This window comes from Ostrea edulis, chromosome 6 (genome assembly GCF_947568905.1).
Source record: "Ostrea edulis chromosome 6, xbOstEdul1.1, whole genome shotgun sequence".
Lineage (NCBI taxonomy): Eukaryota > Metazoa > Mollusca > Bivalvia > Ostreida > Ostreidae > Ostrea > Ostrea edulis.
Window position 1 is genome coordinate 77,710,788 of NC_079169.1, and position 12,019 is coordinate 77,722,806.

A 12,019-nucleotide genomic window follows, 5' to 3' on the forward strand; every position below is an offset into this window, starting at 1 on the left:
ATCATTTTATTTGTTACTAAGATGTATTATTTGAAAAATCAAGGATCAAATATAAAATTGAACCTATAATTCTAGAAGGGTGCAATTACCTTAATGCTGCATAGTTATGTAATTTTAATAATATCTTTATCAAACTGACAAATATATTCAACCCCAAGAGTGATATTTTTGTAATCCCACATGGATACTCATAAATATTTCTACAATCTCACATGGGTAGTAATGGGAGAAAAGTCAATCTGCATGGTAGCTTTATCGAAATGCATTGACCTCTTATCACCGTTACAGTTTTGGATATTAAAGAAACAACATAGCAAAATATATAATTTAATTCAGATTGTTAAAAAAACATAATTGCACATAATATGCCACTGGCACTACTCGCATTCACTGGGTGGCCTCATATGTACAGTATATAAATATTGCTAAAAAAAAAAATACAAACAGTAGCTCGACTACATGGTATTCACAACACCTTCAAATAATACTTAAAAATCAACAGAACATGCAGCAATATTGCAAAAAAGCCATATATCTAAAATTATTTTTGAGATCATTCACAGCTCACTGACTTTTAATATTATTTACTTTTGTTCATGCCACAAAAATAAATGTTTTGCATATCCTTATATCTTAGGAATAAGTATCACCTTTCCAGAAATTTTTGAAAAATGATCGGTAAAATTGAGACATTTTTAAAAATAATGCATGCAATATCAAATCATATAGTACATACATGTACATATTCAAAAATTGTGATTGCACATTAATATATGACTGATCAATACATATATATACTTTATCCTTTAAATAAAGAGAAACTTCAACATTCACATTTTAAATACACCAAGTACAAATATCAAATATAATATCTACAGCACACACATAGCCGAAGTGTCCCTGGTATAGAAACAACAGTGGAATGTTTATCAAAACTGTACAAAACCAAATGATGCTGCAGTACAATTAAAAAAGAACAATAAAGATTGCCACAAATATGGATATTTTCAAGGATTTCAGGCAATATTGAAAATATATATACATTTCATTTCACAACTGAAATATGTAAATGAGCAAAACATATGCAACTGGGGGGGTGGGGGTGGGGTGGGGGGGGGGGGGGGGTGTGGGAGAGAAGGATTGGTCCGACAACTATGCCTAGGTATACAGCCTGGAATGTATAGTTAACAAGAGGCCCATGGGGCCTAACGGTCACCCGAGTACCCCACAAGAAATAGCTAATAAGAAGTATGCAAGATTGCATCTTTAAAACTTTTGAAATGGATGTTATAAGTCTTTTTTGATATCATAAGCAATGATCATTAGTTCTAAGGGGCGAGATCAAAAGATCCATGTCGGATAAAAATCTAAATTCAAATAGTTTGGGGGAGGGGGAGTAAAAAACTCCTGCAAGTTTCTGTCATCCGACATCGATTGCACTTTCATGAAAAAAAAAAGACAAGTGGCTGTTAAAAACCAAAATAATATTACATTTTAATGAACATTTAATAGTTTTAATGTACACTTTAATTTATGAATAAACCATAGTAAAGGTATACAGAATTGAACTTTTTGATCTCGACCCTAATAATATTGTCATGAACTTTTATCATTGATCTTTAACTTGGCCAAAAGGCTTGGGCCTTAACCCTTGACTCAGGGGTCACAAGTTTGACCTCTATGCTTATTATAACTATGCACTGTTTATCTGCTGAGTAGAGAAGATTTTGAAAGATATAAATGTGTAGTACAGTAATTTCTTAATATATGAGGCCTCCATGTTCATAAAAACTTGTCAATTTGTTTGGAACATGTTCTAGAGTGTAGTATAGAAGGTTCTACTTTTTAAAGTTTTGGCCTATCTATTGAGCCCACACCAATTTCGGTGCAAAACAGTTGAGTATTTTCTGAAAAATTAAAAATGTTCAAACTAAGTGGACAAAACACAGCGAGGAACAGGCACAAAAAGCACTTGGTCAGCTGAGTAAATCAGGTGATCTAACAAATGGTCCATTTCTGTCTGCTTTTGCTGGAAGTTTAATGGACAATATTTGGTTACACCACTATACAGTGTACACAACATTGAACATTGAATGTAGAATCCTCTTGTAAAAATCTGGAGTTAATGAATGCTCCTGCACAATAATGCCACATGACTAGTTATGAAGTAAATCCAATTAGATCTATCACTGTGAGGCTTCAACAATTAACCCTCCTACATACAAATTGGCAGTGAACTTCCACAGGACTTAAGATGTCATGTATTGTCATCTTCTTCTCTCCGACTTATTTTATCAGCGACTTATCCCATTCCTGGAAGCATTTTCACTATATGGCAAGCAAAATGAGGAAGTTTTCCCCAACAAAGACACTGCGTGTTAAGTTACTATCAGACAGTTGATTGTTTTGTATTATGTGTCAATTTGTCTGCATATATTCCTATAAAAGATCCATCTTCATTAAATTTACTAATGTCTAAATCTCCACCATATTCACCCATACTGTCTTCGTCACTTTCTATCTGTTTGCCAAAATCATCTGAGAGAGATATGTTGTCCATTTTGTGACCATCTTCATCTCTGAAATTGAAAAAAAAGGAACTTTAATCACACAATACAATCTACATGTACATACATCAATATGTAATAATCGTAAATTATTAACATACATCACAAATCATTACAAAATCTGGTGATCATTATCGCAATCTATGTAACAATAGATTGAATAGTGATGGTTGGTTGTATATTGTTTAACATCCCTCTCGAGAATATTTCACTCATATGGAGACATCGCCATTACCGGTGAAGGGCTGCAAAATTTAGGCCTATGCTTGGCACTTACGGCCTTTGAGCAGGGAGGGATCTTTATCGTACCACAACTGCTGTGACACGGGACCTCAGTTTTTGCCATCTCATCCAAAGGACCTCCCCATTTAGTCGCCTCTTATGACAAGCAAGGGGTACTGAGGACCTATTCTAACCCAGATCCCCACATGATGTGTAACAATAGAACACAGAAAACAGTTTCACAAAATTAAGCTGGCAAAATGACTATAATTCAGTCAGCCATTATAATAACAGGGCCACAGAAAGAGGACTGTTTCATCACTCATGAATAGGGTGAGCTCCATTGAAAGGGGGGAAGGGCTTCATGATTATTGTAATATGTCAGGGAATTTTGCAGTGAAGGACAAATTTGATTTTATATTTTTATAAAAAGAAGATTACATATATATTATTATAAAGAAAAAGTTTATGAAACTTTTTACCAAAAGATTTGTATGAAAATAGTTTCTTTAAAAATATTTTCATAAAAAGAAAATTACATATATATTTTCATTAAAAAAAGTTTATGAAACTTTTTATCAAAAGATTTGTATAAAAATAGTTTCTTTAAAGAGATTTTGATAAAACATTTTCTTCCCATAGGGTTCCATTTACACTTACGCTCTGGATAAGTCATGGAATCCACTGTCGGCTAGTTCTTTTTCTGGATCATGCCCGGCAGCAACTTCTTTTTCATCCACTAAAAGAAACATAAAGAATTAGCTAAAATAGCCGTTTATTCTACACAGAATGTAAAACTTACAAGGTAGTAAAACTTACAAGGTAGTAGTATTGTGGGACAACATTAATGCGTCACATCTTTTTTCTCTAGATGCTATTCAAATCCATCAACAGTGTAACTAATTCCAAGTCAAAAGCAGTAAATGCTTGTCTAATCCAGATATGCATGGAACCAGAAAAAATCTTCAGCACAAATGACACTCAGAATACAATCTAATTAAAATCAGATGTTAGATCCCTCGCAAACTCGCCACACTAACATCCAACACATCGAAATGAGGATCATATTCTTGTGAATAATCAGGAGACTGATTTAGCCAATCAAATTAAGCACAACTAATTTTAAAAGTTCAGAGTTTTTAAAAACCTATGTTTACTTTTTATTTGCACTTGTATACATTTGGATATCTTTGCTAGCCACTTACCGAGTCTGGGAGTACCGTGGCTGCATGATCAGCAAAATTCTCGATTTACATGAATATTTATGAAATTTTACAATCATTTATTGACCAATCACAGATTTTGATATTCTAATGGCTGCACCCACTGGTGTGGTTTGCGACAATGACATTTGGAGTACATGTACTAGGAATTTTACATTACTGTATAATGTTGAAGACGGTAACACAATTCAAATGCAACCCACTAATGAGCCATTCTGGTGTTGCAATGTGCAGGAAGATTGAAATTTCACCTGACAGAGCAGTTAAGGTACCCCTTTACACTATTCAGTAAGAAACCGGACTTACCTGGATACGTTCCACTTTTACAAGTATTGTGATACAGCATGCAGACGATGAGAATGATGACAATGATTAGTATGATAACTCCAAAGATGATTCCCAGAAACCACAGATTGGCCTCAGCTGGTGGCTCTTGAGGAACTGCAAAAAGATTTGAATAAGAACATTGTTTGCAAACAATGAGAGAAACTTCCTTTGAACATAACATACTCAAAGATTCCGTAGCTCACCTAAGAATATGTCATCTAGAAGAGAGACAAAATCTCACAAATAAGGATCATTAAAACCACACATTACTACTAGTTTGATATCAATAATCCTTTTACTTTACAGGGTCTAAATAATTAATTTTCTGGAAAAGCATATGTGACACAACATCTAGAAAAGTTTGGATAAGATCTTCATGTGTAAAACTTGATTCAAAACTATAACCTGGACACATATACATTTAGAAAGTGTAGGTCATATGTAGCATCCTAAGCAGGACTGGGATCACATCAGAATTGGAAAGTTCTAAGGATTTAACCTGGTAGAAAAAGGATATTTAACATTTGACTCTTTTATCTGGGCAACATCATCATCATCTTTGCAAGTTTGAGCTACGTGGGACAAATAATTCCTTTCCATACAGACCTGCTCCAAAATGTGTGCCTTGGGTAGATAATATTAATGCTGGGCACAAGCTTCCCACAATTTTGCTTTGATGAAGTAACAAAGTTTTCAATTTGAAACATGCAACACACTATAAATCAAGACTATAAGTATAAAGAAGTACTGTATGCTGGAGAATAATAAGAACGGTGAATGGGATATAAACTACCGGTATACTGCACAAAAAAATGTTGAAAGAAAATATTTTTTAAAAAGAAGAAAAAAAACACACATAAACATAAAATTGCATGATACTTGATCTGTATGGATCCGCAAAATTATTGCATGCAACATCTGAATCTTCTACATGTACCAATCTCAGTTGAAGAAACTAGGAACAAGACGGGAACAACATGCACAAAACACCAAGTTCGCCTAAAAAATGTCTGTTTTAGGCTTCATTCCTCACCCACTGCCGCAATCACCAAAATGTCAGGATAGAACCACCAAAACAAAATTTGTAAATTTAAAAAAGACCAGTCATGCAATTTGTTTTTCTTCATTCTGTGCACAACTTAACATTGATCATGACTGAGGATTTTGATGAATATGACTTTATATACTACATGTATATTGAAGAGTTCCTATAAGCTGTAAGTTTTCATTGTAAGCTAATCAAAAGATAGTAGTGCTTTTCTGAAAGATTTACTTAATTTCCAGACATTCTATGATACATTAAGATAATTGGGTAGCACTTGGACTGAAATCATTTTCCCAAAAGATAGATGAATAGCGTTTACCGTTTTGTACTCAGTTACAACAATAAAATGAATTTTAAAGTTCCCGAGTTATCTGCACTTGCGTACAACAATAAAATGATTTTTAAAGTTTCCAGAGTTATCTGTACTTGCGTACAACAATAAGATGATTTTTTAAAGTTTGTCACCATGTTATTTTCTACTTCAATGGTCTCTTTTGATGCAATACAACACCAGGGAACAAAGTTTGCTATTTTAGTATTGGGTATTCTAGGAGTGTTGTACTGGACCAAGATAACCTGTACTCTATGATGAATATACTATGGATGACTTCTTCATACTGAACTCTAATGGATACTTTTATTATAACTATCTATAATATTATCCTAATTAGTGTATAAAAAGTCCTCAATTCTGGGAATAATTTGAAGTCATTTACTATTACTTTATTCAATGTTTTTATTATGTTGCCTTAATTACTATATTGTATGGATAATCAAATACACTATTCATAATCTTCTGATTGGTTTAACTGAAAAATGTTTTTATCTAATAATTATTGTTTTACAACATAAATATGAATCTGCCATTATATTATTCACAGTAACTGAAAAATAACAAAATGATGTTAATGAAACAATCAAAGCCATAAAAAGATGGAGAGCATTGGTGTAATCTTACCAGGCGGTAACGGATCAGTGACATCTAGGAACAAAAGCCACCAGGTCAACATGGTCAAATTGCATCATAGGTTTACCCCAATAAATATTCATCATCATATATCATAATTCCATACAAGCAACTGTTCATGATGAAATGATGGGTTATTTCATAGCAGAAAAATGTGACACCTTTTCAATGAAAGAAGCAAAGACTTGAGGATAGAAAGACTAAGGCTGAGGCTTAATTGAAACAATGTCCCATACAGGTAACTCTCGAATTATCGCCACTCAATTCATCGCCATTTTCGTTATAACGCCGCATTTTTCAAGGAACATTTTTCCTGTTACTTAAAACTCTCGTTAAAACGCCAAATTCGCTATCGCCATTTGCCACAGTGTTTTCATTACAAAAGTCTATTTCAACGTGTTAATTATCTCGATAAACCGCCATGGGTGCACGTGGTCAGTGAAGCAGTAAATTGGTCATTATCAATCTCCAGCGTACACCTGGACAGAAGGATCCCAGTAATTGTTGTATTGAATAAACAAGAAAAATACTTGAGATGAACTGTAGTCAAGTTGTTTATACATCAAAGAAACACATTTCAATTTAGCTATGGCTTCGCCACAAAAGAGGCCGGTCCTGTTAAATTTCGATGAGAAAAAGGAAATTATTACGTACCAAGGACATCATCAAAAATGTATCCATCAGGATATTGCAAATCATTTTTCTGTTTTATGGGAAAAGGCTATATGAAAAGAAGGACAGTGGGCGACATCTTAGCAGCAAAGGATCGCTCACTTACATAAGTATTGTAAATAGAGGAAAGATAACTCTTACATATAAAAGAACGGTAACTCTAACTCTTCAAGATGGCAGTAATTCAATTCATCGCCAAATTCGTTATAATGCCATAATTTCATAAGAACAAAAGGTGGCGGTTTATCGAGAGTTGACTGTATTTGATAAATTAACAATAAGCTGTGAAACAGTTACCAAAAGATTTCAATTTATACAGGAAAATGATCATAATTTCTCATCAAAATGTTTTCATCAGCTAGTGCATTTTTCTTTTAATGGTATAAGCTACTGTGTAGTAAGTTGACTGAACTTGAACTTCATTAGTATTAGTAGAAATAATATACTTTGCACATGTAATTTCTTCAGGAGAATTCTAATACATTGTATATATATGTGTGAGTATTTATAGTTTAATTCCTGAATTTCCAGATACATGTACTACAATGAACCAGACAAAGGGTTACTAACAGATGTCTATAAACTACATCATAACAAACGTATGATCGTTCTAGCACTCACAGTCCCTTACTTGTAGGTACATGTATATACTTACTTGTAAGTACGTTTGTGACAACATCTATGTGAACAAACTCGGCATCATAGGAATGATATACTTCTATTGTGTATCGTCCAATAATTCTAAAAAACTCTTCTTTATCTAACCCCTGCGTGTTGATAGTGAGGTTTTTGTTATCGTTGGAGAGCATCCAGGACGCTGAGTTTGCTACATTAATAGTTATGTTGTTTGAATCCGTAAATCTCCATCTATACCGCAGATTCAGAGCTGGATCTGTGACAGCATCCACAGCAAGAGACAGCAAGCTCTCTCTGTCAACGCGATAAGATTTCTCTGGTCTAAGCAATATCTTAATGGGGTCTGAAATACATACAGACATCATTAGACATGTAGTCATTACTTAAAAACTTCGGAGAATGAAATGTTTAAAGAATGTAAATAAATAAATATTTTGGTTATTCAATCAATGACAAAGTATGTCGGCATCTAAAGAGGGAGTTTTGGAACCATACAATTTTCTCAGGAAAGGGGTGTGGCATAATTCAAACAGTTGTTAATATCATTCAATGCCTGGAGTCTACCAGTGACAGGAAAACGACTAATCTTAAACATGGGAAAATACAAAGGAAGTCGTACAATATACAGAGGAAAAGACATTTGACCAAACTAGTCTGAACACTCTGGATATCCGTCTTATTGCACAACTAGTGGCAGAATGGTAAATGAAGACACTTTTTCCTTTTCAGGACACAACTACCAACAGTTATATGCAAATAAAGCTGCAACCACTGTTAGTTTTTTCAACAATATACAGTAACCCTTGACATCATGTCTTCTATCAACTTGTAAATTTGTCACGCAACAAATAAATAATCATGTGTTCTTTATCATTTCATCGGGAAAAGTGAGTAATTATAATTAATTAATTGTAAATTTACATGTCCTTCCAAGTTCAGATTTTATTGTAAAACCAAATGAGTATCAGGAATCTGCGTGTATCATGATGGCCTTTTTGTACATACCAATGACAGCTAAGAAAGCATCCTTAAAGATCATGCCCTCGCTGTTTTCTGACACACACTGGTAACTGCCGGTAGATCCTGGTCGGGCTGAGGTGGCCTTCATGACGTCTAGCACGGTCAGTTCCTTCATGTCTTGACTTACCAAGTACTCTACACCTACTGAAATATCCAAAACATGAACGCATTTCATTCAAGTCCCCTTTTTCATGCATAAAAGAGGTGCATAATAATATAAATTTGTAATATGTGCAAAGCATTAAACCAAAAAAAAAGCAAAATAAAAATATGACAACAAAAACAAGAGAGATAACGCAGTCTACTATACGTGTACGACATACAATCAGTGGTGCTTATAATTGTCAAAATTCCACTGACGTCTTATGAATGCCAAATCATCAAATCTTAATCACATTTCAAACTAGATAATGCTAATTCAATTCTGTATAAAACAGTTCTGTTTAGAGTTACCGCTGTATCCTACACATACAGTATCCACCCATTGTATTGCTTGTCTTCAGTTTTGTTCAGTTACTGAATATATTCCGCCTGCTTCCTTCATGCATTATGTTAGGAATATACACTATACGGTAAAACCGGTTTAGTGCTCACTACATCAGTAATTATCCCATTCAAATCTTTTAATTTGTAGTTGATGAATGTAAAATATCACAAGTGTGTGCACACTAAGTAAGTTTTACAGTATAGAATTAATGTCTATTGACCTTGACTGGCACCAATGTCTCTGCCATTTTTCTTCCATATTGGTAGGGAGGGAGGGTCTTCGCCAGGAACTGACATGACATCACAGTAAAATGCAGCATTCTTCCCAGCAGAAACATAGGAATCAAGCATCTGAGGATTCTTGTTTTGTGGATTTAAGTAAGGTGGAGCTGAAGAAAATACAACAAATGCACCACATTTTCTTAGTTTTCACATATCAAAATTTAATGGCCAATCCACTTCCAGCAACATTTTTTCCCTTTCATGTATATACATGTATGCCATTAACCAGCACAATTACACATATGAAACAGCAATTCCTATCCAGAGTGCAGCTAAGAGACACCAGAAGAAGTCTTGGGACAATATACTTGCTATTGTCCAAACACCCATTAAATGGGCACATTAATATTCTGAACATAAATTAACATTTATGATTAAAAAGAGGGAAAGAAGAAACACATTCTGTAATTAGTTCCAAAGTGATGCAAGAGATAAAAATGTAGATTTCAAACGATGTCATGGAAAAGCTGAATCATTTCCATTGCTGATAAATAGATTCAACATTTACTCGTGAGAAAACAGTCCTGAATCTATCAACAAGGAAATGAAATAGTCCATCACTGAATCATTTCCATTGCTGATAAATAGATTCAACATTTACTCATGAGAAAACAGTCCTGAATCTATCAACCTGGAAATGAAATAGTCCATTTATTTCCAAATCATTTACATAAAAATGTCTTTAGAGCTGTAAAGAAAAAATTATCTTATGAAGATTGAGTGTCGAATAGAAAATATAATTCTATAAAAACTCACATGTTACGTTTAACAAAGACTGCTGCTGAACTTTATTATTGGCAATACATGTGTAGTACCCTTCATCATCAAAAGTTATATTTTTCACCAATAACTTTCTACCATAGTCAGCCAGTTCATATTTTTGACTGCGTGTAAAGTTGATCAAATCCAGGTGTGGAGTCTTCCATGTTATGCTAGGTATTGGACTGAAATAACAGCATTTTTAATAACCTGTGTCAAAAGTATATAGCTGAACTAGATGTTAAAAACAAGCCATGTGATTAATAATTGTTTTAATGATACCTGTGGTCAGAATATGACTGGCTACCACAACCAAAGCCTTAATATTTCACTTTACAAATACAGCAACAGAGACATCTAAATTTAAATGTCACCTTTGTGTTTGCACCAGAGATTAAAAAAGAAAGTGACTGTCGAAAAAAAAACTCATTCACGTAAAGTTTCAGAATTTCTACTGTCAGCTGTGTTTCAAGCAATTCTTTTTTCTTCTTTTAATCTGAATATCCCTGTATTAGTATGATATATACAGTCATGAAACCTCTGTATTTAATGTATTTAGGAGAATTCATTTAGTCCACTAAGTAAAGCCCCTGATTATAATGATAGTACATTGACTAACCTTCCAGCGAATATGCACTGGAGTGTAGCGCTTTGTCTCAGAACAGCCTTGACTTTAACGGAATTATACACAGCTTTGGGCTCTATAAGCTTTGGAGTAGATTCTACAATAAAAATGTAATGTATATTAATGTTGATTTTCCAAAAGGTACTAATTTATCTTATTTCTTTATACATTATAGAGTTTATTATATCATGTGACGGTAAAATAATCAAGAGGAATAACTCTCATAATAAATGTTTTTCAAAAGTAATCAAAAACAAGATGTGTTTGTGAAACACAAATGCCCCCGATATTGGCCAATTCCGAAGATGGCCAAAGTCACAATTAAGGGCAAATATCTTGGTACCAGTAGAAAGATCTTGTCAAAGGAAATGCTCATGTACAATATGAAAGCTCTAATATTTACCATTTAGAAGTTATGACCAATGTAAAAAAAAAATTAAAAGTAGGTCAAATGTCAAGGTCAAAAGGTTCAATACCAACAGAAAGGTCTTGTCACAAGGAATACTCATGTGAAATATCAAAGGTCTATCTCTTACTGTTCAAAAGTTATTAGCAAGGTTAAAGTTTTCAAAAAGTACGTCAAATTCCAAGGTCAAGGTCACAGGGTAAAAAATGTTGGTACCCCACGGAAAGGTCTTGTCACAAGGAATATTCATGTAAAATATCAAAGCTCTATCACTTATTGTTCAAAAGTTATTAGCAAGGTTAAAGTTTTCAAAAGTAGGTCAAACTCCAAGGTCAACGTCACGGGGTCAAAAATGTTGGTACCCACGGAAAAGTCTTGTCACAAGGAATACTCATGTGAAATATCAAAGCTCTATCACTTACTGTTCAAAACTTATTAGCAAGGTTAAAGTTTCAGACAGAATGACAGAAAGGACAAAAACAATATGCCCCCCGATCTTCGATCTCGGAGGCATAAAAATATTTACTTGTTCATATCAACTTATTATCAACATTAATGTTCATGATAAAACTAATTCTCAATCTTATACATTGATATCAGGAGTAACAAGCATCTAATTCTTTTCAGTTTGTCCCAACTCTACAACAAAACTGAGAGCATCATATGTACACCACCAACATGCAGTAAACAGAGGTTCAGTGTGTTAAATCTGAGGATATTCTCTAACAGATTAAAATAAGAGACCCAAGGGCCACAATGTTCACCTGAGTTACCTTGGCCCA

General features: G+C 33.8%; 1 protein-coding gene across 15 annotated transcripts in view; it reads right to left on the reverse strand.

Moving 5' to 3' along the window:
* Window positions 1–313: 313 nt before the first annotated feature.
* Window positions 314–12,019, reverse strand: part of LOC125645961 (neuroglian-like) — a 37,351-nt gene continuing 25,645 nt past the window's right edge. For 12 of the 15 annotated variants that reach the window (XM_048872002.2, XM_048872005.2, XM_048872006.2 and 9 more), the window contains 9 exons: window positions 10,826–10,928; window positions 10,204–10,391; window positions 9,387–9,554; window positions 8,665–8,823; window positions 7,679–8,002; window positions 6,343–6,366; window positions 4,319–4,453; window positions 3,450–3,528; window positions 314–2,579 (listed from right to left, as the gene is read on the reverse strand). In XM_048872002.2, coding sequence (XP_048727959.2) covers window positions 2,390–2,579; window positions 3,450–3,528; window positions 4,319–4,453; window positions 6,343–6,366; window positions 7,679–8,002; window positions 8,665–8,823; window positions 9,387–9,554; window positions 10,204–10,391; window positions 10,826–10,928 — 1,370 coding nt within the window. In that variant the 3' untranslated portion in view covers window positions 314–2,389. The remainder of the gene's footprint in view (window positions 2,580–3,449; window positions 3,529–4,318; window positions 4,454–6,342; window positions 6,367–7,678; window positions 8,003–8,664; window positions 8,824–9,386; window positions 9,555–10,203; window positions 10,392–10,825; window positions 10,929–12,019) is intronic. The other 3 variants (XM_056140853.1, XM_048872016.2, XM_048872014.2) reach the window with 3 other exon arrangements.